Below are 26,641 nucleotides of genomic sequence, written 5' to 3'. Positions count from 1 at the left end.
GTTGAAAAAGTCAAAACTTTACATGGGGTGTACTTACTTTTTCACGTGACTGTATACTGCACTCATCGGCTTCCTTCCTTCAACACAACCTTTCATTTAGAACCTGCAAGTGGTCTCATCGGTGTAAGACCACCTCCTGTCTCAACTACTTCCACTACGTCATCAATGGTAGACTTCTCGTTTCGTACAAACCGCTGCTTTCTTTCACGACAGATAATGTAAGAACGAAGGTTGTTTGCAGTGGCTGCGCATCATTGGCATTTGGCGGTAGATGGTAGTTATTGTTGTTGTTGTTGTTGTTGTTGTTGTTGTTGTTGTAGCTCAGCTAGTTTTCCTTGTGGCCCCGTGTTGTGTGTTGTCCCGTGGAAGTGGCGGAACTACCGTTCACTCATGTCATCACAAAAATATCCCTCCGTCATTCCAAGTCTCCGCAGTCGCTGCTCAAGCATAGGAGTTCTCCGTAGGGAATCATCATGGGCCACCACCCAAGAGGGCAATGCCATAAAAATGACAATCTGTATGTTCACTTGAGCTCTATCTTTACCTGGGGTTAAAGAAAAGGTATGCATTTGTAAGTCGCACCGCAATATTGAATGTCCAGAATTTCCTCAAATTCTCTCAGTGATCAGTTTGAATTTAGTCAGCTTCGGTAGGCCCAAAAGTCACCTGGACCATTCGGGAATTGCTAAACACCAATTTATTCCTCTGAAAAAACTTCTCTCACATTTGCTTCACCGACCAAACAGCAGAGATTGGGCCCATCTTTCGCCACAAGTTAAACCGATGCCGTAACCATTCGGAACCAAAAGGCAAACTGTGCACCTCCACACACAGGTATGAAACAGATACAATGGGAGCAGCAAATCATTAATCTGAATGCAGAATCACAAATTACATCAAATAATTATCCACAGTAAGCACAATGGGCAAAAAGGAGTTTCTACAAATCAATGTGATTACACGGCAATCAGTTCAAAGCATTATTGTCTTCATATTGCCTCATTTCTCTTCTTCGTTATTCACTCGGCCTTTGCTGGCATTGGCCTTCTCGGCCTGCGTGTCCTTGGAATATCAACTGTTCTGCACCATTCAGTGAACAACTGGTTTTGGAGCGAGAAGAGGCTTTTTTCTTCCTGTTGATTTTGTCTGTTTGTCCGACGCCTTTGGTGGTAATGTGGGTGTGGGCGCCAGGACAAAGGGTGGTTGTGGAACTTGCGTCTGGCATTGAGGCTTCTTTTTGGTCAGGGTCTTCTTTGGCCCCTTTGGCAAGGCATACACATCTGTAGAGTTATTTCCCTTGCACCCTGACTTCCTGTCATCCCTACCCTGCAACTTCCAGGCATCACGACAAACTACACGTGCCTCGTCATACACTTGCAAGCAGGGAGGGGGCTCGTGGCCCTCTGGCTCGTCATAGATGTGTTCAACATTACCTTTCATTGATGGCGCTTCGTCAATTCGCTCATACAATGACGAATACATGGAGGTTGTATTTGTCTGTGTTGGATTCTGCCCCGCAGAAGTCGAGTTGTTCTCCCACTGGACCTGGTTATTCCTTTTTGATACGGCATCTGCCGGTTCTGCATATACATCCTGCAGAGCTTCCAATCTGCAGGTACTTTGATCCAGTAATGGGTACCGTGGGAGTGGAGAACGTGGTGGTGTGGAGCCTGCAGAGGATGATGACATTGTTGTTGGGGACATGCTGTGGAAGATTGGAGATGTGGACATGACTTTACTAAAAGGCACCGTAAGTGTCACATCTACTTCCTGTTGGCCCTTCTCCATAAATAAAGTTGCCACTTCGTCCTCAACAGGCAAATACTTTGCGGGATCTTCAACCTTTTGCTGCCATTTCCCCACAGAAAACTGTCCATTACCAAACTGCTCATCTGCCTTCATGGTCTTTGACTTTGTCCCAGAACCCCAACGGAATGCTTTTCTTTGACTATCACCTGTAGCTTTTTCTTCTGCACCAACTCCTTTATGGATTGAAGAACGATGCTTTCCTTCTTGCTCATAGACATTCAAAGCATCGACGAGATGCAGTTTCAGTGAGGCTGGTCGTCCTGATGGAAAGTCCACTTCATTTCCTCTAGATTCCACATTCATATTTCTACTTGACACAACATCAGTAGATTCCAGGTTTCTCTCCATGCAAGTATGAGGCAAGGCAGGCCATCTGGGGTGGTTTGAAGGTAGAGCAGGTGTATCCGATAGCTCTCGTGTGAGAGGCCTGTGTGCAGCTATCGTCGAGCCTGCACCACAATCTCCACTTTCTCGATTTATTGAGAAACATTTTGGTGGCTGTACAGGTGCTTCACCAACCTCCTGTCCAAGTAGTAATTCATAGGATGTAGCTTTGTATAAAGAGCCACCCTCACTATCATTCAAACTACTCCGATTGGCCCTTTTCAGCAAGATGGAATTTTCCACCTGTGTGAATATGTTGTTTCCTTCCATTGTTTCAAAGGTAAATTTCCCTGGTCCTGATTTACACCGTCTGCCAGCCTCAAAGGTGAACATTGCCTAAAAAAAAGACAACAACGTGTACATATCATTATTCAATGAAATTAGGACAATGGCACTCATGATACACATCACATGTCTTACATAATACAATCCTTAATTTACACCAAATAACGACACAATACAACCCTTAATATATACTGACACCTACATAATACACCCCTTAAATTATACCCAATAACTACATAATACAACCCTTAATATATACTGATAACTGCATAATACACCCCCTAAATTATACGCTATAACTACATAGAACAACCCTTAATTTGTACCCAATAACTACATAATACAACCCTTAATATATACTGATAACTACATAATACACCCCTTAAATTATACCCAATAACTACATAATACACCCCTTAATATATACTGATAACTACATAATACACCCCTTAAATTATACCCAATAACTACATAATACATCCCTTAATTTATACCCAATAACTACATAATACACCCCTTAATTTACACCCAATAACTACATATAATACACCCCTTAATTTATACCCTATGACTACATAATACACCTCTTAATTTATACCCAATAACTACATAATACACGCCTTAATTTATACGGATAACTACATAATACATCCCTTAATTTATACCCAATATCTACATAATACACCCCTTAATTTATACCTAATAACTACATAATACAACCCTTAATGTACACCCTATAACTACATAATACACCCCTTAATTTATACCCAATAACTACATAATACCCACCTTAAATTATACCCAATAACTACATAATACACATCTTAATTTATACCCCATAACTAGATAATACACCCCTTAATTTATACCCAATAACTACATAATACACCCCTTCATTTATACCCAATAACGACATAATACAACCCTTAAATTGTACCCAATAACTACATAATACACCTCATAATTCATTCTTGGGAAAAATACCAGGGGTATAGAAAAACCCCTTTATATGGTATGTGCCGTGTCGCAAACTATAGAAAAGAAGGGACATTCCTTGGCTTGTAGAAAATGTCGAACAACAGTACTGACGCACTGATGGGTTTTAACCTATAGATGTAGGGCGCCCCATTATATGAACTTTTCTGGAGCATTACTTGGTTCCTCCTAAGAACAAAGGGGTAGTCCAGCATGCACACGAGATATTTTTGGAATATCCCTTCTTTTTTATCGTTTGCCACTGAGCACATACCATATAAAGAGGCCTTTTCTATGCCCCTGGTATTTTTCCCAAGAATGTTTTTCATTTTCTATGGCCACTACAAGTGGCTATCACAACAGCAGATGAAAAAATACATGGAGACATCACATACATCAATTAAATTACACCAATTAAAAACCAACCTATTTCCCGCGGTCTGTCTGGGGGTCCTGCCCGATATTGTAAACCAGTGCCGTATATTAACAGAGTCTGGCCAGCCTTTGATCTGCTCAACTACCGCCGTGATTGGTCGAGCCCACGTCACGTGGTTTACAGGCGCCATTTTGCATACCACCTCAGCCGAGCAGCTTTCCCGCTGCACCCATTCCATGCCATTGCTTCGTATCGTTGCATATTTCATTTGAGTAATATTTCAATAAAATCAACAAATATGGTGTGTTGTGCCGCTTGGGGATGTTCTGTTAGACCAGGACAAGGTCGTATAATGCACAGATTTCCTCGAGACAAGGAACGAAGTGCTATTTGGGCGGTTAAAATACGCCGAGTTGGATGGAATCCATCACCTTACTCATATTTATGTTCGGTAAGTGAAATCGCTTAATATATATTGGTTTCAAATCAAACGTGACATGACACGTGTGTATTAGGTCTCTGGTGAGCTTAACATTTATTTAGTCAACTATATATATATATATATATATATATATATATATATATATATATATACGTATATGTATATATATATATATATATACGTATATGTATATATATATATATACAGTATACGTATATGTATATATATATATATATATATATATATATATATATATATATATATATATATATATATATATATATATATATAGATATATAGAGATATATATATATATATATAGAGATATATATATATATATAGAGATATATATATATATATATATATATATATATATATATATATATATATATATATATATATATATATATATATATATATAATACATATTCCCTGTAACATTTTTCGTGTACATATGCAGTGTATAGGGTATATATATATATATAAGGGATTATGTATAATAACTGAAAATCAGGTATTATACATAATCCCTTATTATACATATACCCTGTAACATGCACTGTTTATATATGCTTATATATATCAGGAAATATTTGTTTATGACGCAATATTTGTCACTGTTTGTATCAGTTTCCTGAGTAAAGTGTTCTTTGAAAATGTAAAACGAAAGTATAACAACTTTGAAAATGAAAGTATAACAACATTTGTGAACCCAAGCTAATGAATAATAATAGACATTGTACTTTCGTAGCATTATGGGAATATTGTATGTTACGTTTCCAGATAATAGATGAAAACTAGTATACAAGCTCCATTATATCAAATTACAATTTCATGCCAAGAGAAATAAAATGTATCAGTATGCTGTATGCAGCTGACAATAAATCGTGTGCCGCGACAGGCAAACAATTCGTGTGAATAAATGACGCCGCTTGCAGATTTTATTAACAAACAACATGTCACTTTAACTTGAATTAGTTGTTCCTCATTAAATCTGCGACCAAACAGTAATAACATCGATTCCCTCGTCACAGAACTACAGGATTGCCACAGCTGACATACATCTCGCAGTGCCAGCGCGCGAAGTTAGGTATGCAACATTGCGCCAGTATTTCAGTTGGCCAGACTCTGAATATACACGGCACTGCTGTAAACCATCTATCCCATTGCTCGTCATGAAATACAATATCAATACAATCCTGGACAAAGAAAAAAAAATCCCGCTATTCTTTTTGTGTCTTTTTCATTCTCTCGGCACGTAACTTCATCATATATTGATAACTGCCGGAGGCGAAATTTTTCTATGTCCAACTCTTTGGGGTTCACCCCTATGAGCAGAGCAAAAACTATGTCACATAGGTGGAATTTGTTTTGAAAGCCATTAATTAGATGTATTGGCCGATGTATATTTCAAGATTCAGCAAGTTTTAATGTATAGCCTTTGACATATGAGCGCCAACACATTTCAGCCAAATGGACGGACAGACAGACGGTGATAGACACCAACATTGATTTGATGGTTTTCTAGATAAAACTCAAGAATGCGGAAACAGACGTTGCTTAAATTTGGAACGTATTACCTCCATGTACAAAGCATTTACTTCTGAAATTTACAGCCAAACTCATCCAGTAGAAGCCGGGAAACGAATTTTCAGTTCCTGTGTTAAAGCTGCATCCAGAGAAACGATCCCTTCTATAAAGGGAGGGATGCTTTTACGTCTCCCTTGATTTCCATACAATAAGCAATTTGATATGTTGCAATACTCATAATGACGATGAAAATCAGGTTGAAGAATAAATATGTTTTAAATACGAACAACATGCATTTGTTCATCGTACAAGACTTTATTCAAGACGATATAAAAGACTTGAAAAAGTAAGGGGAAAAAAATATTCAACCCAGACGGGACTCGTACCCACAATCCCCAGCTTGGAAGTCTGCGTAATGTGGGTAATGGGTTATTGGGTAATGCAGGGTTGGCGTCTATTTGGCTTATGCAATATCAGTCTTGTCTTGGCTAACTTGAGGTCAGTGTCTACTTGGCTAATGCAGGGTCAGTCTGGTCTTGGCTTTAACGAAGTGTACCTTTTCCAGATGTTTTTCCCATTGATAAGGTTTTCTTTTTGTTGATTACACCGACAAGCTCACTTTATGGGCCAAATTTATGAAAGTCGTTTAAGAGTTAGACGTGTGTAGAATCAGGAATCGTTTGATGATCACCGTTGAAAGTTAATCGCTAATTGCCAAAGTGTTTATCAAATGCACGATGAAAACCTCATCACAAGTGTTTAAATAACAAATAAACTTTTGTACGTGTCATCGTCGGTGAGGGCACGGTTAAAAGTGTGTTTAAGGCCTTAAAGCATAAGGCAAAATGGTATAGTTAGAACTGCAGTTGTACTCTCGTACTTCCTGGGGTTTTAAGTTAACTTAGTTTAGAATAACTATAGTTTATGCTATTGTGCTTTATGTTCTGCATTAAGGATCATCGGTAACTGAAGTGATTGCAGTTGTGGCGGACACGATGGCTCGCTGGCGCGGTGACATAATTCCACGCACCAAGAGGGTGTCGGCCACGCCCAAGGGGTAGGCGTGGCCTCAGGATATACACGGGGCGTGCAGCCCCGAGCACCTCAGTGCTATAGTTGAGCTTTGTAATAAAGACTCTTTTTGGTTACCCGCGTTGTTGCTTATCTTCTTGGCAAACAAGTCGTGCACATAGCACCGCACTACACTGGTGACCTCGACGCTGGTTCAGCCGCCGCTGACCAACAGAACATGCCAAAGTCAAACAACGTGGTCGCGGTGAAGCTCCCTGAGTTTTGGGAAGCTCAGGCCGAGGTATGGTTCGTGCAGGCCGAGGCACAGTTCCAACGTCGAGGCGTAACGGCGGATGAGACGCGTTATTACCACGTCATCGCCGCCCTCAGGCCCAGCTCAGCCGCCCAAGTCGTGTCCGTCCTGCGGAACCCACTGGCCGACCACAGGTACGAGGCGCTCAAGCGTCTCCTCATCGCCACGTTCGGCCTCACGGAGTGCGAACGGGCCAACCGCCTCCTGGACCTTCCCGAACTCGGCGACACATGACCATCGGTCCGGATGGACTACATGCTGTCATTGCTGGGTGACAAAGCCCTAGATTTTTTATTCCGGGTGCTCTTTCTACGCCAGCTACCGTCACAGGTACGCCTCGCGTTGGCCGGTTCCAAAATAAAGGAACCCCACGCTCTGGCCGTCCAGGCCGACAAGTTTTTTGCGGCTTGTGACACGCAGGCGAGAGTCGGTGCGGCCATCGCGGATCCCGAGGCTGATGCTGCTGCACACCTCGTGGATCCCGAGGCTGATGCCGATGCACACCTCGTGGCTGCCGCCACGCCCCGCCCACCACCACCGTGAAAGCCGCGGCCTCCGCCTCCGCCACAAACCTGGTGCCATTTCCACGCCAGGTTTGGCCACAAGGCTAGGAATTGTTGCCCGCCGTGCTCGTTTGGCAAGTCGGGAAATGCCCGGGCCAGCGCTCGGTAGCGGCTTTGAGCGTCGGCCTTTCCGGCAGCCTCCTTTTTGTCACGGACACCTTGTCCGGGCGTCGCTTCCTCTGCTACACAGGCGCACAGGTGAGCGTTATCCCCGCCTCCACGTCCGACAAGCGAACCGCGGGCCAGGGCCCCGCGTTGCTTGCAGCCAACAGTACACCCATACGCACATTCGGGAAGCGCTGCCTCTCCCTGCGGTTCAGAGGGCAACGCTTTCAATGGATGTTCGTAACCGCCAGCGTGCCAATGGCATTGCTCGGTGCGGACCTCCTATGTGCAAATGGGTTGTTGGTCGACGTTAAGCACAGAAGGCTCGTCCAGGCCTAAACGTTCAGCTCGCTTGCTTGCACGCTGAGCAGTTCGTTGGGCAGCTCCCTGAGCGGCTCGCCAAGCAGCTTGCTGAGCGGTTCGGTCCCGGCGAGATTGGTCTGTACGCTTCCGGAAGCGGACGAGTTCACCCGCCTCCTCGCCAGCTTCCCGGCCCTCACGCGGCCCACCTTCTCGGCGGTGGCCGTCAAGCATGGGGTGGAACAACACATCCCCACCGTCGGGCCACCGGTCTACGCCCGGGCACGCCGCCTCGAGCCGACGAAGCTCGCGGTGGCGAAGGCGGAGTTCGCTACGCTGCAGCGGCTGGGCATCGTACGGCGCTCCAAGAGCACTTGGGCGTCGCCACTGCACATCGTGCCAAAGCCCGGCGGGGGATGGCGGCCGTGCGGAGACTACTGCTGCCTCAACGATGCCACCACCCCCGACAGCTACCCGGTCCCTCACATTCAGGACTTTTCCGCCCGGTTGGCGAAAATGTCCTTCTTTTCTAAGGTGGACCTCATCCGCGGATACCACCAGGTCCCCGTCAGGATGGAGGACATACCGAAGACGGCCGTCATTACACCATTCGGCCTCTTCGAGTTTCTTCGGATGCCCATCGGGTTGAAGAATGCGGCTCAGGCGTTCCAACGGTTGAAGGACAGTGTCTTGCGCGACTTGGACTGCATTTACGGCTACCTGGACGACATCCTCGTCGCAAGCGCGTCCCGCGAAGAGCACCTCCGCCACCTCCGCACGCTCTGCGAGCACCTGGGCCAGCATGGCCTGATCGTAAACCCCGCCAAGTGCCGAGTCAGCGTCGCCGAAATCGACTTTTTGGGGCACTGCATCACCAGGCACGGGGCCACCCCCTTACTGGCAAAGGTGGAGGTGGTCAAGGGGTTTCCGCGCCCCCGCACGATCAGGGGGCTCCAGGAGTTCCTGGGCATGGTAAACTTTTACCACCGTTTCCTGCCCCGCGTCGCCCAGCTCCTGCGCCCCCTGCACGAGGCCCTCCGGGGGAAGCCGGGCAAAGGTGACGTTGTTTGGACCGAGCAGATGGATGCGGCGTTCGCGGGCGCGAAGCTCGCCTTGGCCAACGCCACCATGCTCGCGCACCCGGCGCTCGATGCACCGATCGCCCTCACCACCGACGCGTCGGACTACGCGGTGGGCGCGGTGCACGAGCAATGGGTGCGTGGTGCTTGGCAACCACTGGCGTTTTTCAGCCGGCAGCTTTGCCCGCACGAACGCCGGTACAGCACCTTCGACCGCGAGTTGCTCGGGCTCCACCTGGCGGTCCGGCACTTCCGCCATCTGCTCGAGGGCCATTCGTTCACGGCCGTCGTCGACCACAAGCCCCTGGTCTTCGCGATGGCCAAGGTCGCCAAGCCATGGTCAGCCCGGCAGCAGCGTCACCTCTCGGCCATGTCCGAGTACACGACGGACATCCGGCACGTCGCGGGAAAGGACAACCCGGTGGCAGATTGCCTTTCCCGGTCCGTCGCCCACACGGCCCACCTCGGGATCGACTGTGCCCGGATGGCGGCGGACCAGACCGCCGACCCCGACGTCCAGGCCTTGCGGACCGCTGTCACAGGCCTCCGCATCACCGAGGTGCCGTTCGACGGCGCGGGCACGGCCCTCTTGTGCGACGTCTCCCTCGGGCGGCCTCGCCCCATCGTGCCCGCGGGCTGGCAGTGCCGGGTTTTTGACGCCATCCACGGCCTGTCCCACCCAGACACGAAGGCCTCCCAGAGGCTGGTCGCCGACAAGTTCGTCTGGCATGGCCTCTGGAAGGCCGTCCGCGATTGGACCAGGACGTGCCTCGCGTGCCAGCGCGCGAAGGCGCACCGCCACACCCAGGCCCCGTTGGCCCCGTTCACGGTGCCCGCACGTCGGTTGGACCACGTTCACGTGGACTTGGTAGGACCTCTGCCCCCTCGCGGGGTTTCACCCACATCCTCACCATGGTGGACCGCACCACCCGGTGGCCGGAAGTCGTGCCTTTAGCGGCGACGACGGCGGCGGACGTCGCGCAGGCGTTCATCGCCACGTGGGTTGCCTGGTTCGGCGCCCCCTCGGACATCTCGTCCGACCGCGGCCCCCAGTTCACCTCGGAGCTCTGGGGGGCAGTCGCGCGGGGGCTCGGCGTCCAGCTGCACCGCACCACGGCCTACCACCCCCAGGCCAACGGCCTGTGCGAGCGCTTCCACCACTCCTTGAAGGCCGCGCACAGGGCCACCCTCTGCGACGGCGGCTGGGTCGACAGGCTCCCCTGGGTCCTGCTGGGCCTCCGGACAGCACCCAAGGATGACCTGCGCGCATCCTCGGCGGAGTTGGTCTTCGGACAAACGCTGCGGGTGCCGGGCGAGTTCCTCCCCGACTCCACGGCACCATGGTCCGCGGTGCAGCAGTGCTCCGTACTGCAGGAGACCGCCCGGAGGTTCGCCCCGGTGCCAACGCACGTCGCCCTGGAGCTTCGCACGGCGGAGTACGTGTTCGTCCGCCACGACGCCCACCGGACACCGCTGCGGCCCCCGTACGACGGGCCCTTCCGCATGCTGGAGACCGGGGCGAAACACTTCACCCTCGACATCGGCGGTACTCCTGACCGCGTTTCCATGGACCGCCTCAAGCCGGCCCACCTCGACGTGGACCACCCCCCACCAGTGGCTCGGCCCCCGCGGCGGGGCCGCCCACCGGCGGGCGGACCTCCGGCACCACCCAGCCCCGCCGGCACGCCCCCCCCCCCCCCCCGGTCCTGCACCCATCCCAGATGCCGCCGGAGGCATCCCAGATGACATCCCGGCATCCCAGACGCCGCCAGCCGCCAGAGGGCGCTTCGACCGGTCATCCGTTTGACCCGCAAACTGACCCTTCAGGTGCGCGGGAATTCTAGGGGGGCGCGTGTGGCGGACACGATGGCTCGCTGGTGCGGTGACATCATTCCGCGCACCAAGAGGGTATCGGCCACGCCCGAGGGGTAGGCATGGCCTCGGGATATACACGGGGCACGCAGCCCCAAGCACCTCAGTGCTATAGTTGAGCTTTGTAATAAAGACTCTTTTTGGTTACCCGCGTTGTTGCTTATCTTCTTGGCAAACAAGCCATGCGCATAGCACCGCACTACACAGTTCTAATTACAGTAGTCTGCAGGGAATTACTCCTGAACTACCAGGGTACCTGCCCTACGGGCGACCTTGTTTTTAGCATGCATCACGTTCTTCTGTCACATACCTTTATTTGGGCGGTGTATGAGCAACTGACAGCTCCCTTAATCGCTCCCCCTCCCACCCCCCCAGCGCTATAGTTTCATGCACCCTCCCCCCCGTCTTGAAATTCCTGGATCCGCCCTTGAGTTCTAATGACAGTCGTCTGCTATTATTATATATATTTGCACGTGCATAATTTCAATTGGATGTTGAAGATATGGGCGGAGTTTCACGGGCTAATCAGCTGTTCAGACGGGCACAACTAAACGGATGTTTATCTCCCTTTGTAAATTGCTGTTTAGATGGGTGCAGGTGCTTGGCCGTGCGCATACGACGATGTTTTTGTCAGCGTCTAACACTGTTAAGCGTGTGTAAGCAAGACGCTCGCTAAACGCATTTCGTCAATTTGGCCCTTTGTGTTTTGTCACTTTTGGGTTGAGAGGACTTTTGGCACATTAACGTTAGTTTTTTTATTCATGAATTTTGTATCAGTCACAAGGAGGTTAACACGTCGGAGGTTATAACACCGGACTGCAGAGTGCACCCACCTCGAGACTATATATATAGCACAGCGGAAACATTGATGTTATTCATAACCAGGGCCTGGTTGCTCCAGATGAGGCTATCCTGTGGATAAATCACATATCCGGCGAATTAAATTTATCCACAGGATAGCTTCGAGCAACCGTGCCCTGGTGGATACGCAATCTCTTAGGAGAAGGAATAATGATGATTACACGGCCGAAATAGCATGCTGGACGCATGTGATGGCTCGTGAGCACATGACCAAGACATGTGACTCGGGATATCGCATCCGAATGAAATGATAAAGTGAAAACCTCATTGCCTTAAGACGGGTTGTTTTTCATTTTTGTTGTTTGTTTCTAAGATAATAAATGAATATTTTTACCCTGAGATGATGATGCAATCAGCTTTGTTTGTAACTGCAATACGAGGAACCACAGTCACTCTGCGTCACAATGAGCACCCACCTTGTCCCGACCAAATCGACGTAGGAATTGGTAAGGCCAGGTGTATTGAGTCTTTTCAGAGACCGGGTCTTTCAGGCTCAAAGACTCCTTATTGACCTGCAGTTTGTACGTTCCCCGCATGCCGCAGTGTTCCGCCGCATCAGTCTTCTTCACCACGACCCAGAATTCTCCACCTGGAGAATTGAGGACACAGAGTGAGGTGGTGAAGTGCATCCTCGAGGCAACACACATGTCTTCCTCTACCAGTGAGTAAGTGATTACCATCGATGTGCTCCATCATGCAATCTTATCTGCCACCTGTCTGCGTTGCCCATGAAGCGTTACGTGTAATAAATGGATGTTACGTTTTATTCCAACTGTACGCATGTTCCTACATTAGAAAAGGTACAGTTTGTTGATTTTACCACTTATAATTTCCAATTTGCAACCTTTTCTTTTTGCCAGCAAGTCGAGCCTAACTTGGAATTCCTCTACCTTTTATTTTTGCCAGCACGTCTAGCCTAACTTAGAATTCCTCTACCTTTTCTTTTTGCCAGCACGTCTAGCCTAACTTAGAATTCCTCTACCTTTTCTTTTTGCCAGCAAATCTAGCCTAACTTAGAATTCCTCTACCTTTTATTTTTGCCAGCAAGTCGAGCCTAACTTGGAATTCCTCTACCTTTTATTTTTGCCAGCAAGTCGAGCCTAACTTGGAATTCCTCTACCTTTTATTTTTGCCAGCAAGTCGAGCCTAACTTGGAATTCCTCTACCTTTTATTTTTGCCAGCAAGTCGAGCCTAACTTAGAATTCCTCTACCTTTTATTTTTGCCAGCAAGTCGAGCCTAACTTGGAATTCCTCTACCTTTTATTTTTGCCAGCAAGTCGAGCCTAACTTGGAATTCCTCAACCTTTTCTTTTTGCCAGCAAATCTAGCCTAACTTGGATTTCCTCAACCTTTTATTTTTGCCAGCAAATCTAGCCTAACTTGGATTTCCTCAACCTTTTCTTTTTGCCAGCACGTCTAGCCAAACTTGGCATTCCTCAACCTTTTCTTTTTGCCAGCACGTCTAGCCAAACTTGGATTTCCTCAACCTTTTCTTTTTGCCAGCACGTCTAGCCAAACTTGGCATTCCTCAACCTTTTCTTTTTGCCAGCAAGTCTTGCCTAACTTAGAATTCCTCAACCTTTTCTTTTTGCCAGCAAGTCAAGCCAAACTTAGAATTCCTCAACCTTTTCTTTTTGCCAGCAAGTCGAGCCAAACTTAGTATTCCTCAACCTTTTCTTTTTGCCAGCAAGTCGAGCCTAACTTGGAATTCCTCAACCTTTTCTTTTTGCCAGCAAGTCTCGCCAAACTTAGAATTCCTCAACCTTTTCTTTTTGCCAGCAAGTCTAGCCAAACTTAGAATTCCTCAACCTTTTCTTTTTGCCAGCAAGTCGAGCCTAACTTGGAATTCCTCAACCTTTTCTTTTTGCCAGCAAGTCTAGCCAAACTTAGAATTCCTCAACCTTTTCTTTTTGCCAGCAAGTCGAGCCTAACTTGGAATTCCTCAACCTTTTCTTTTTGCCAGCAAGTCTAGCCAAACTTAGATTTCCTCAACCTTTTCTTTTTGCCAGCAAGTCGAGCCTAACTTGGAATTCCTCAACCTTTTCTTTTTGCCAGCAAGTCGAGCCTAACTTGGAATTCCTCAACCTTTTCTTTTTGCCAGCAAGTCAAGCCAAACTTAGAATTCCTCAACCTTTTCTTTTTGCCAGCAAGTCGAGCCTAACTTGGAATTCCTCAACCTTTTCTTTTTGCCAGCAAGTCTCGCCAAACTTAGATTTCCTCAACCTTTTCTTTTTGCCAGCAAGTCGAGCCTAACTTGGAATTCCTCAACCTTTTCTTTTTGCCAGCAAGTCTAGCCAAACTTAGAATTCCTCAACCTTTTCTTTTTGCCAGCAAGTCGAGCCTAACTTGGAATTCCTCAACCTTTTCTTTTTGCCAGCAAGTCGAGCCTAACTTGGAATTCCTCAACCTTTTCTTTTTGCCAGCAAGTCTAGCCAAACTTAGATTTCCTCAACCTTTTCTTTTTGCCAGCAAGTCGAGCCTAACTTGGAATTCCTCAACCTTTTCTTTTTGCCAGCAAGTCTAGCCAAACTTAGATTTCCTCAACCTTTTCTTTTTGCCAGCAAGTCGAGCCTAACTTGGAATTCCTCAACCTTTTCTTTTTGCCAGCAAGTCTAGCCAAACTTAGAATTCCTCAACCTTTTCTTTTTGCCAGCAAGTCGAGCCTAACTTGGAATTCCTCAACCTTTTCTTTTTGCCAGCACGTCGAGCCTAACTTGGAATTCCTCAACCTTTTCTTTTTGCCAGCAAGTCGAGCCTAACTTGGAATTCCTCAACCTTTTCTTTTTGCCAGCACGTCGAGCCTAACTTAGAATTCCTCAACCTTTTCTTTTTGCCAGCAAGTCGAGCCTAACTTGGAATTCCTCAACCTTTTCTTTTTGCCAGCAAGTCTAGCCAAACTTAGAATTCCTCAACCTTTTCTTTTTGCCAGCAAGTCTAGCCAAACTTAGAATTCCTCAACCTTTTCTTTTTGCCAGCACGTCAAGCCTAACTTGGAATTCCTCAACCTTTTCTTTTTGCCAGCAAGTCTAGCCAAACTTAGAATTCCTCAACCTTTTCTTTTTGCCAGCACGTCTAGCCAAACTTAGAATTCCTCAACCTTTTCTTTTTGTCAGCAAGTCTAGCCAAACTTAGAATTCCTCAACCTTTTATTTTTGCCAGCAAGTCTAGCCTCACTTGGAATTCCTCAACCTTTTCTTTTTGCCAGCAAGTCGAGCCTAACTTGGAATTCCTCAACCTTTTCTTTTTGCCAGCAAGTCTAGCCAAACTTAGCATTCCTCAACCTTTTCTTTTTGCCAGCAAGTCGAGCCTAACTTGGAATTCCTCAACCTTTTCTTTTTGCCAGCACGTCGAGCCTAACTTGGAATTCCTCAACCTTTTCTTTTTGCCAGCAAGTCGAGCCTAACTTGGAATTCCTCAACCTTTTCTTTTTGCCAGCACGTCGAGCCTAACTTAGAATTCCTCAACCTTTTCTTTTTGCCAGCAAGTCGAGCCTAACTTGGAATTCCTCAACCTTTTATTTTTGCCAGCAAGTCTAGCCTAACTTAGAATTCGTCAACCTTTTCTTTTTGCCAGCAAGTCTAGCTTAACTTGGAATTCCTCAACCTTTTATTTTTGCCAGCAAGTCTAGCCTAACTTAGAATTCCTCAACCTTTTCTTTTTGCCAGCAAGTCTAGCCTAACTTAGAATTCCTCAACCTTTTCTTTTTGCCAGCACGTCTAGCCTAACTTAGAATTCCTCTACCTTTTCTTTTTGCCAGCAAGTCTAGCCTAACTTAGAATTCCTCAACCTTTTCTTTTTGCCAGCATGTCTAGCCTAACTTAGAATTCGTCAACCTTTTCTTTTTGCCAGCACGTCTAGCCTAACTTAGAATTCCTCTACCTTTTCTTTTTGCCAGCAAATCTCGCCTAACTTAGAATTCGTCAACCTTTTCTTTTTGCCAGCACGTCTAGCCTAAGTTAGAATTCGTCAACCTTTTCTTTTTGCCAGCACGTCTAGCCTAACTTGGAATTCCTCTACCTTTTCTTTTTGCTAGCATGTCTAGCCTAACTTAGAATTCGTCAACCTTTTCTTTTTGCCAGCACGTCTAGCCTAACTTGGAATTCCTTTACCTTTTCTTTTTGCCAGCACGTCCAGCCTAACTTAGAATTCCTCTACCTTTTCTTTTTGCCAGCACGTCTAGCCTAACTTAGAATTCCTCTACCTTTTCTTTTTGCCAGCAAATCTAGCCTAACTTAGAATTCGTCAACCTTTTCTTTTTGCCAGCACGTCTAGCCTAACTTAGAATTCCTCAATCTTTTCTTTTTGCCAGCAAATCTAGCCTAACTTAGAATTCGTCAACCTTTTCTTTTTGCCAGCAAATCTAGCCTAACTTAGAATTCGTCAACCTTTTCTTTTTGCCAGCAAGTCTTGCCTAACTTAGAATTCCTCAACATATTCTTTTTGCCAGCAAGTCAAGCCAAACTTAGAATTCGTCAACCTTTTCTTTTTGCCAGCAAGTCTTGCCTAACTTAGAATTCCTCAACATATTCTTTTTGCCAGCAAGTCTAGCCGAACTTGGAATTCCTCAACCTTTTCTTTTTGCCAGCAAGTCGAGCCTAACTTGGAATTCCTCAACCTTTTCTTTTTGCCAGCAAGTCAAGCCAAACTTAGAATTCCTCAACCTTTTCTTTTTGCCAGCAAGTCGAGCCTAACTTGGAATTCCTCAACCTTTTCTTTTTGCCAGCAAGTCTAGCCTAACTTAGAATTCCTCAACCTTTTCTTTTTGCCAGCAAGTCTAGCCTAACTTAGAATTCCTCTACCTTTTCTTTTTGCCAGCAAATCTAGCCTAACTTAGAATTCGTCAACCTTTTCTTTTTGCCAGCACGTCTAGCCTAACTTAGAATTCCTCAATCTTTTCTTTTTGCCAGCAAATCTAGCCTAACTTAGAATTCGTCAACCTTTTCTTTTTGCCAGCAAATCTAGCCTAACTTAGAATTCCTTAATCTTTTCTTTTTGCCAGCAAATCTAGCCTAACTTAGAATTCGTCAACCTTTTCTTTTTGCCAGCAAATCTAGCCTAACTTAGAATTCCTCTACCTTTTCTTTTTGCCAGCAAATCTAGCCTAACTTAGAATTCGTCAACCTTTTCTTTTTGCCAGCACGTCTAGCCTAACTTAGAATTCCTCAATCTTTTCTTTTTGCCAGCAAATCTAGCCTAACTTAGAATTCGTCAACCTTTTCTTTTTGCCAGCAAGTCTTGCCTAACTTAGAATTCCTCAACATATTCTTTTTGCCAGCAAGTCTAGCCTAACTTGGAATTCCTCAACCTTTTCTTTTTGCCAGCAAGTCAAGCCAAACTTAGCATTCCTCAACCTTTTCTTTTTGCCAGCAAGTCTAGCCAAACTTAGAATTCCTCAACCTTTTCTTTTTGCCAGCAAGTCGAGCCTAACTTGGAATTCCTCAACCTTTTCTTTTTGCCAGCAAGTCTAGCCAAACTTAGAATTCCTCAACCTTTTCTTTTTGCCAGCAAGTCGAGCCTAACTTGGAATTCCTCAACCTTTTCTTTTTGCCAGCAAGTCTAGCCAAACTTAGAATTCCTCTACCTTTTCTTTTTGCCAGCAAGTCTCGCCTAACTTAGAATTCCTCTACCTTTTCTTTTTGCCAGCAAGTCGAGCCTAACTTGGAATTCCTCAACCTTTTCTTTTTGCCAGCAAGTCGAGCCTAACTTGGAATTCCTCAACCTTTTCTTTTTGCCAGCAAGTCGAGCCTAACTTGGAATTCCTCTACCTTTTATTTTTGCCAGCACGTCTAGCCTAACTTAGAATTCCTCTACCTTTTCTTTTTGCCAGCACGTCTAGCCTAACTTAGAATTCCTCTACCTTTTCTTTTTGCCAGCAAATCTAGCCTAACTTAGAATTCCTCTACCTTTTATTTTTGCCAGCAAGTCGAGCCTAACTTGGAATTCCTCTACCTTTTATTTTTGCCAGCAAGTCGAGCCTAACTTGGAATTCCTCTACCTTTTATTTTTGCCAGCAAGTCGAGCCTAACTTGGAATTCCTCTACCTTTTATTTTTGCCAGCAAGTCGAGCCTAACTTAGAATTCCTCTACCTTTTATTTTTGCCAGCAAGTCGAGCCTAACTTGGAATTCCTCTACCTTTTATTTTTGCCAGCAAGTCGAGCCTAACTTGGAATTCCTCTACCTTTTCTTTTTGCCAGCAAGTCGAGCCTAACTTGGAATTCCTCTACCTTTTCTTTTTGCCAGCACGTCTAGCCTAACTTAGAATTCCTCTACCTTTTCTTTTTGCCAGCAAATCTAGCCTAACTTGGAATTCCTCTACCTTTTATTTTTGCCAGCAAGTCGAGCCTAACTTGGAATTCCTCTACCTTTTATTTTTGCCAGCAAGTCGAGCCTAACTTGGAATTCCTCTACCTTTTATTTTTGCCAGCAAGTCGAGCCTAACTTGGAATTCCTCTACCTTTTATTTTTGCCAGCAAGTCGAGCCTAACTTGGAATTCCTCAACCTTTTCTTTTTGCCAGCAAATCTAGCCAAACTTAGAATTCCTCTACCTTTTCTTTTTGCCAGCAAGTCTAGCCTAACTTGGAATTCCTCAACCTTTTCTTTTTGCCAGCAAATCGAGCCTAACTTAGAATTCCTCAACCTTTTCTTTTTGCCAGCAATTCTAGCCTAACTTGGAATTCCTCAACCTATACTTTTTGCCAGCAAGTCTAGCCTAACTTGGAATTCCTCAACCTTTTCTTTTTGCCAGCAAGTCTCGCCAAACTTAGAATTCCTCAACCTTTTCTTTTTGCCAGCACGTCTCGCCAAACTTGGAATTCCTCAACCTTTTCTTTTTGCCAGCAAATCTAGCCTAACTTGGATTTCCTCAACCTTTTATTTTTGCCAGCAAATCTAGCCTAACTTGGATTTCCTCAACCTTTTCTTTTTGCCAGCACGTCTAGCCAAACTTGGCATTCCTCAACCTTTTCTTTTTGCCAGCACGTCTAGCCAAACTTGGATTTCCTCAACCTTTTCTTTTTGCCAGCACGTCTAGCCAAACTTGGCATTCCTCAACCTTTTCTTTTTGCCAGCAAGTCTTGCCTAACTTAGAATTCCTCAACCTTTTCTTTTTGCCAGCAAGTCAAGCCAAACTTAGAATTCCTCAACCTTTTCTTTTTGCCAGCAAGTCGAGCCAAACTTAGTATTCCTCAACCTTTTCTTTTTGCCAGCAAGTCGAGCCTAACTTGGAATTCCTCAACCTTTTCTTTTTGCCAGCAAGTCTCGCCAAACTTAGAATTCCTCAACCTTTTCTTTTTGCCAGCAAGTCTAGCCAAACTTAGAATTCCTCAACCTTTTCTTTTTGCCAGCAAGTCGAGCCTAACTTGGAATTCCTCAACCTTTTCTTTTTGCCAGCAAGTCTAGCCAAACTTAGAATTCCTCAACCTTTTCTTTTTGCCAGCAAGTCGAGCCTAACTTGGAATTCCTCAACCTTTTCTTTTTGCCAGCAAGTCTAGCCAAACTTAGATTTCCTCAACCTTTTCTTTTTGCCAGCAAGTCGAGCCTAACTTGGAATTCCTCAACCTTTTCTTTTTGCCAGCAAGTCGAGCCTAACTTGGAATTCCTCAACCTTTTCTTTTTGCCAGCAAGTCAAGCCAAACTTAGAATTCCTCAACCTTTTCTTTTTGCCAGCAAGTCGAGCCTAACTTGGAATTCCTCAACCTTTTCTTTTTGCCAGCAAGTCTCGCCAAACTTAGATTTCCTCAACCTGTTCTTTTTGCCAGCAAGTCGAGCCTAACTTGGAATTCCTCAACCTTTTCTTTTTGCCAGCAAGTCTAGCCAAACTTAGAATTCCTCAACCTTTTCTTTTTGCCAGCAAGTCGAGCCTAACTTGGAATTCCTCAACCTTTTCTTTTTGCCAGCAAGTCGAGCCTAACTTGGAATTCCTCAACCTTTTCTTTTTGCCAGCAAGTCTAGCCAAACTTAGATTTCCTCAACCTTTTCTTTTTGCCAGCAAGTCGAGCCTAACTTGGAATTCCTCAACCTTTTCTTTTTGCCAGCAAGTCTAGCCAAACTTAGATTTCCTCAACCTTTTCTTTTTGCCAGCAAGTCGAGCCTAACTTGGAATTCCTCAACCTTTTCTTTTTGCCAGCAAGTCTAGCCAAACTTAGAATTCCTCAACCTTTTCTTTTTGCCAGCAAGTCGAGCCTAACTTGGAATTCCTCAACCTTTTCTTTTTGCCAGCACGTCGAGCCTAACTTGGAATTCCTCAACCTTTTCTTTTTGCCAGCAAGTCGAGCCTAACTTGGAATTCCTCAACCTTTTCTTTTTGCCAGCACGTCGAGCCTAACTTAGAATTCCTCAACCTTTTCTTTTTGCCAGCAAGTCGAGCCTAACTTGGAATTCCTCAACCTTTTCTTTTTGCCAGCAAGTCTAGCCAAACTTAGAATTCCTCAACCTTTTCTTTTTGCCAGCAAGTCTAGCCAAACTTAGAATTCCTCAACCTTTTCTTTTTGCCAGCACGTCAAGCCTAACTTGGAATTCCTCAACCTTTTCTTTTTGCCAGCAAGTCTAGCCAAACTTAGAATTCCTCAACCTTTTCTTTTTGCCAGCACGTCTAGCCAAACTTAGAATTCCTCAACCTTTTCTTTTTGTCAGCAAGTCTAGCCAAACTTAGAATTCCTCAACCTTTTATTTTTGCCAGCAAGTCTAGCCTCACTTGGAATTCCTCAACCTTTTCTTTTTGCCAGCAAGTCGAGCCTAACTTGGAATTCCTCAACCTTTTCTTTTTGCCAGCAAGTCTAGCCAAACTTAGCATTCCTCAACCTTTTCTTTTTGCCAGCAAGTCGAGCCTAACTTGGAATTCCTCAACCTTTTCTTTTTGCCAGCACGTCGAGCCTAACTTGGAATTCCTCAACCTTTTCTTTTTGCCAGCAAGTCGAGCCTAACTTGGAATTCCTCAACCTTTTCTTTTTGCCAGCACGTCGAGCCTAACTTAGAATTCCTCAACCTTTTCTTTTTGCCAGCAAGTCGAGCCTAACTTGGAATTCCTCAACCTTTTATTTTTGCCAGCAAGTCTAGCCTAACTTAGAATTCGTCAACCTTTTCTTTTTGCCAGCAAGTCTAGCTTAACTTGGAATTCCTCAACCTTTTATTTTTGCCAGCAAGTCTAGCCTAACTTAGAATTCCTCAACCTTTTCTTTTTGCCAGCAAGTCTAGCCTAACTTAGAATTCCTCAACCTTTTCTTTTTGCCAGCACGTCTAGCCTAACTTAGAATTCCTCTACCTTTTCTTTTTGCCAGCAAGTCTAGCCTAACTTAGAATTCCTCAACCTTTTCTTTTTGCCAGCATGTCTAGCCTAACTTAGAATTCGTCAACCTTTTCTTTTTGCCAGCACGTCTAGCCTAACTTAGAATTCCTCTACCTTTTCTTTTTGCCAGCAAATCTCGCCTAACTTAGAATTCGTCAACCTTTTCTTTTTGCCAGCACGTCTAGCCTAAGTTAGAATTCGTCAACCTTTTCTTTTTGCCAGCACGTCTAGCCTAACTTGGAATTCCTCTACCTTTTCTTTTTGCTAGCATGTCTAGCCTAACTTAGAATTCGTCAACCTTTTCTTTTTGCCAGCACGTCTAGCCTAACTTGGAATTCCTTTACCTTTTCTTTTTGCCAGCACGTCCAGCCTAACTTAGAATTCCTCTACCTTTTCTTTTTGCCAGCACGTCTAGCCTAACTTAGAATTCCTCTACCTTTTCTTTTTGCCAGCAAATCTAGCCTAACTTAGAATTCGTCAACCTTTTCTTTTTGCCAGCACGTCTAGCCTAACTTAGAATTCCTCAATCTTTTCTTTTTGCCAGCAAATCTAGCCTAACTTAGAATTCGTCAACCTTTTCTTTTTGCCAGCAAATCTAGCCTAACTTAGAATTCGTCAACCTTTTCTTTTTGCCAGCAAGTCTTGCCTAACTTAGAATTCCTCAACATATTCTTTTTGCCAGCAAGTCAAGCCAAACTTAGAATTCGTCAACCTTTTCTTTTTGCCAGCAAGTCTTGCCTAACTTAGAATTCCTCAACATATTCTTTTTGCCAGCAAGTCTAGCCGAACTTGGAATTCCTCAACCTTTTCTTTTTGCCAGCAAGTCGAGCCTAACTTGGAATTCCTCAACCTTTTCTTTTTGCCAGCAAGTCAAGCCAAACTTAGAATTCCTCAACCTTTTCTTTTTGCCAGCAAGTCGAGCCTAACTTGGAATTCCTCAACCTTTTCTTTTTGCCAGCAAGTCTAGCCTAACTTAGAATTCCTCAACCTTTTCTTTTTGCCAGCAAGTCTAGCCTAACTTAGAATTCCTCTACCTTTTCTTTTTGCCAGCAAATCTAGCCTAACTTAGAATTCGTCAACCTTTTCTTTTTGCCAGCACGTCTAGCCTAACTTAGAATTCCTCAATCTTTTCTTTTTGCCAGCAAATCTAGCCTAACTTAGAATTCGTCAACCTTTTCTTTTTGCCAGCAAATCTAGCCTAACTTAGAATTCCTCAATCTTTTCTTTTTGCCAGCAAATCTAGCCTAACTTAGAATTCGTCAACCTTTTCTTTTTGCCAGCAAATCTAGCCTAACTTAGAATTCCTTAATCTTTTCTTTTTGCCAGCAAATCTAGCCTAACTTAGAATTCCTCTACCTTTTCTTTTTGCCAGCAAATCTAGCCTAACTTAGAATTCGTCAACCTTTTCTTTTTGCCAGCACGTCTAGCCTAACTTAGAATTCCTCAATCTTTTCTTTTTGCCAGCAAATCTAGCCTAACTTAGAATTCGTCAACCTTTTCTTTTTGCCAGCAAGTCTTGCCTAACTTAGAATTCCTCAACATATTCTTTTTGCCAGCAAGTCTAGCCTAACTTGGAATTCCTCAACCTTTTCTTTTTGCCAGCAAGTCAAGCCAAACTTAGCATTCCTCAACCTTTTCTTTTTGCCAGCAAGTCTAGCCAAACTTAGAATTCCTCAACCTTTTCTTTTTGCCAGCAAGTCGAGCCTAACTTGGAATTCCTCAACCTTTTCTTTTTGCCAGCAAGTCTAGCCAAACTTAGAATTCCTCAACCTTTTCTTTTTGCCAGCAAGTCGAGCCTAACTTGGAATTCCTCAACCTTTTCTTTTTGCCAGCAAGTCTAGCCAAACTTAGAATTCCTCTACCTTTTCTTTTTGCCAGCAAGTCTCGCCTAACTTAGAATTCCTCTACCTTTTCTTTTTGCCAGCAAGTCGAGCCTAACTTGGAATTCCTCAACCTTTTCTTTTTGCCAGCAAGTCGAGCCTAACTTGGAATTCCTCAACCTTTTCTTTTTGCCAGCAAGTCTAGCCTAACTTAGAATTCCTCTACCTTTTCTTTTTGCCAGAAAGTCTAGCCTAACTTGGAATTCCTCAACCTTTTCTTTTTGCCAGCAAATCGAGCCTAACTTAGAATTGCTCAACCTTTTCTTTTTGCCAGCAAGTCGAGCCTAACTTGGAATTCCTCAACCTTTTCTTTTTGCCAGCAATTCTAGCCTAACTTGGAATTCCTCAACCTATTCTTTTTGCCAGCAAGTCTAGCCTAACTTGGAATTCCTCAACCTATACTTTTTGCCAGCAAGTCTAGCCTAACTTGGAATTCCTCAACCTATACTTTTTGCCAGCAAGTCTAGCCTAACTTGGAATTCCTCAACCTTTTCTTTTTGCCAGCAAGTCTAGCCAAACTTAGAATTCCTCAACCTTTTCTTTTTGCCAGCACGTCTAGCCAAACTTGGCTTTCCTCAACCTTTTCTTTTTGCCAGCAAATCTAGCCTAACTTGGATTTCCTCAACCTTTTCTTTTTGCCAGCAAGTCTAGCCAAACTTGGAATTCCTCAACCTATTCTTTTTGCCAGCAAGTCTAGCCTAACTTGGAATTCCTCAACCTATTCTTTTTGCCAGCAAGTCTAGCCTAACTTGGAATTCCTCAACCTTTTCTTTTTGCCAGCAATTCTAGCCTAACTTGGAATTCCTCAACCTATTCTTTTTGCCAGCAAGTCTAGCCTAACTTGGAATTCCTCAACCTATTCTTTTTGCCAGCAAGTCTAGCCTAACTTGGAATTCCTCAACCTTTTCTTTTTGCCAGCAATTCTAGCCTAACTTGGAATTCCTCAACCTATTCTTTTTGCCAGCAAGTCTAGCCTAACTTGGAATTCCTCAACCTATACTTTTTGCCAGCAAATCGAGCCTAACTTGGAATTCCTCAACCTTTTCTTTTTGCCAGCAATTCTAGCCTAACTTGGAATTCCTCAACCTATTCTTTTTGCCAGCAAGTCTAGCCTAACTTGGAATTCCTCAACCTATACTTTTTGCCAGCAAGTCTAGCCTAACTTGGAATTCCTCAACCTATACTTTTTGCCAGCAAGTCTAGCCAAACTTAGAATTCCTCAACCTTTTCTTTTTGCCAGCACGTCTAGCCAAACTTGGAATTCCTTTACCTTTTCTTTTTGCCAGCACGTCTAGCCTAACTTAGAATTCCTCAACCTTTTCTTTTTGCCAGCAAGTCTAGCCTAACTTGGAATTCCTCAACCTATACTTTTTGCCAGCAAGTCTAGCCAAACTTAGAATTCCTCAACCTTTTCTTTTTGCCAGCAATTCTAGCCTAACTTGGAATTCCTCAACCTATTCTTTTTGCCAGCAAGTCTAGCCTAACTTGGAATTCCTCAACCTTTTCTTTTTGCCAGCAAGTCTAGCCTAACTTGGAATTCCTTTACCTTTTCTTTTTGCCAGCACGTCTAGCCTAACTTAGAATTCCTCAACCTTTTCTTTTTGCCAGCAAGTCTAGCCTAACTTGGAATTCCTCAACCTATACTTTTTGCCAGCAAGTCTAGCCAAACTTAGAATTCCTCAACCTTTTCTTTTTGCCAGCAATTCTAGCCTAACTTGGAATTCCTCAACCTATTCTTTTTGCCAGCAAGTCTAGCCAAACTTAGAATTCCTCAACCTTTTCTTTTTGCCAGCACGTCTAGCCAAACTTGGCTTTCCTCAACCTTTTCTTTTTGCCAGCAATTCTAGCCTAACTTGGAATTCCTCAACCTATTCTTTTTGCCAGCAAGTCTAGCCTAACTTGGAATTCCTCAACCTTTTCTTTTTGCCAGCAAGTCTAGCCAAACTTAGAATTCCTCAACCTTTTCTTTTTGCCAGCAAGTCTAGCCAAACTTAGAATTCCTCAACCTTTTCTTTTTGCCAGCACGTCTAGCCAAACTTAGAATTCCTCAACCTTTTCTTTTTGCCAGCAAGTCTAGCCTAACTTAGAATTCCTCAACCTTTTATTTTTGCCAGCAAGTCTAGCCTAACTTAGAATTCCTCAACCTTTTATTTTTGCCAGCAAGTCTAGCCTAACTTAGAATTCCTCAACCTTTTATTTTTGCCAGCAAGTCTAGCCTAACTTAGAATTCCTCAACCTTTTCTTTTTGCCAGCACGTCCAGCCAAACTTGGAATTCCTTTACCTTTTCTTTTTGCCAGCACGTCTAGCCTAACTTAGAATTCCTCTACCTTTTATTTTTGCCAGCAAGTCTAGCCTAACTTAGAATTCCTCAACCTTTTCTTTTTGCCAGCAAGTCTAGCCTAACTTAGAATTCCTCAACCTTTTCTTTTTGCCAGCAAGTCGAGCCTAACTTAGAATTCCTCAACATTTTTTTTTAGGTAGAACTAGCCAGATGGCCATCAGATCCTTCTGTTTATTCCACTTCCTCTTCCTCTTCCTCCCAATTACTATCTTGTCTGTCCTGTTTGTTGCTACTTCCTGGCGAGTTTTGCAGACATATCTGCGCTAGCAGTTTTTACTCCGTTCGCCACACGCATGGCACCATAGGCTCGTGTTCTACTGAAAGCACCGACACTCAGAGGCATGCACAAACGCACCGAGGGCACCGGAAGTCAGCACCACACAATAATCAGGCACGTATGCATGGACACAGCTCAAATAATTTACGTTCTTGTAAATACAGAAACTTGTAAACAACATACGGAAATTACACCAGGCTACAAATACCATCGCAATATGAAACCTCAATTGCAGCGTTGACTTGATTCGAACGAAGGATTTTGTAACGTGAGCGCGATTTAAGCGGCACAGCCACAGAGTTCACTTGTGGTTGGTGTAGTCGTTTTTTTCTCTATTTTCGGTGCAGATCACCCAAACTTCGTGATAAGCGATCTGACCACCACGAAGGAAACACAGCCTCCTAAAGATAGGCCCAAAATAAGAGCAACCCTTTCACAACTTTCCACTGGGTCTCTTCACCGCCGCACAAGACTTTTTCTTCCTGGCTTTGCTGCAACTCCTGATAAATGTCTTTCCCAATCGCATCGGTTGTAATACAAATACAGGCTTCTTCTTCACCGAGTTGAAAATTCTTTTTGTAAAGATCAATTTATCATCAAATCAAATTGGAATCTTCTGAATAATCATAATTAACTAATCGCACATGCAAATAATAGTTTTTATCAAGCGGACATTTTTAGAGGCATCCTTAGTGCTGTGGGTTAGGGTTAGGGTTAGGGTTAGGGTTAGGGTTAGGTTTAGGGTTAGGGTTGTTAGGGTTAGGGTTGTTAGGGTTAGGGTTGTTAGGGTTAGGGTTAGGGTTAGGGTTAGGGTTAGGTGAGGTTTCTAACAACTTAAGGTGAGGTTTCGGACGTTCACCCTTCGTTGGAGCCAGTGGGTCACCCACACGTAAACTTTTAATACCGTTCTCAAAATGAAGGGTTGTTTGATTCATTCTTATTCCTGTTATT

The 26,641-nt window shown here is 44.6% G+C and overlaps 1 protein-coding gene across 2 annotated transcripts in view; it reads right to left on the bottom strand.

The window, feature by feature from the left end:
- Nucleotides 1-680: 680 nt before the first annotated feature.
- The window catches only part of LOC137420556 (uncharacterized), a 71,382-nt gene continuing 45,421 nt past the window's right edge, over nucleotides 681-26,641 (bottom strand). For both annotated transcript variants that reach the window (XM_068105704.2, XM_068105705.2), the window contains exons 4-5: nucleotides 12,322-12,494; nucleotides 681-2,529 (exon numbers count right to left, since the gene is read on the bottom strand). In XM_068105704.2, the coding sequence (XP_067961805.2) occupies nucleotides 1,090-2,529; nucleotides 12,322-12,494 (1,613 nt within the window). In that variant the 3' untranslated portion in view covers nucleotides 681-1,089. The remainder of the gene's footprint in view (nucleotides 2,530-12,321; nucleotides 12,495-26,641) is intronic.

The sequence above is a fragment of the Myxine glutinosa genome, chromosome 2 (genome assembly GCF_964187855.1).
Source record: "Myxine glutinosa chromosome 2, kmMyxGlut1.1, whole genome shotgun sequence".
Lineage (NCBI taxonomy): Eukaryota > Metazoa > Chordata > Myxini > Myxiniformes > Myxinidae > Myxine > Myxine glutinosa.
This window is presented reverse-complemented; position numbering and strand designations above follow the sequence as displayed.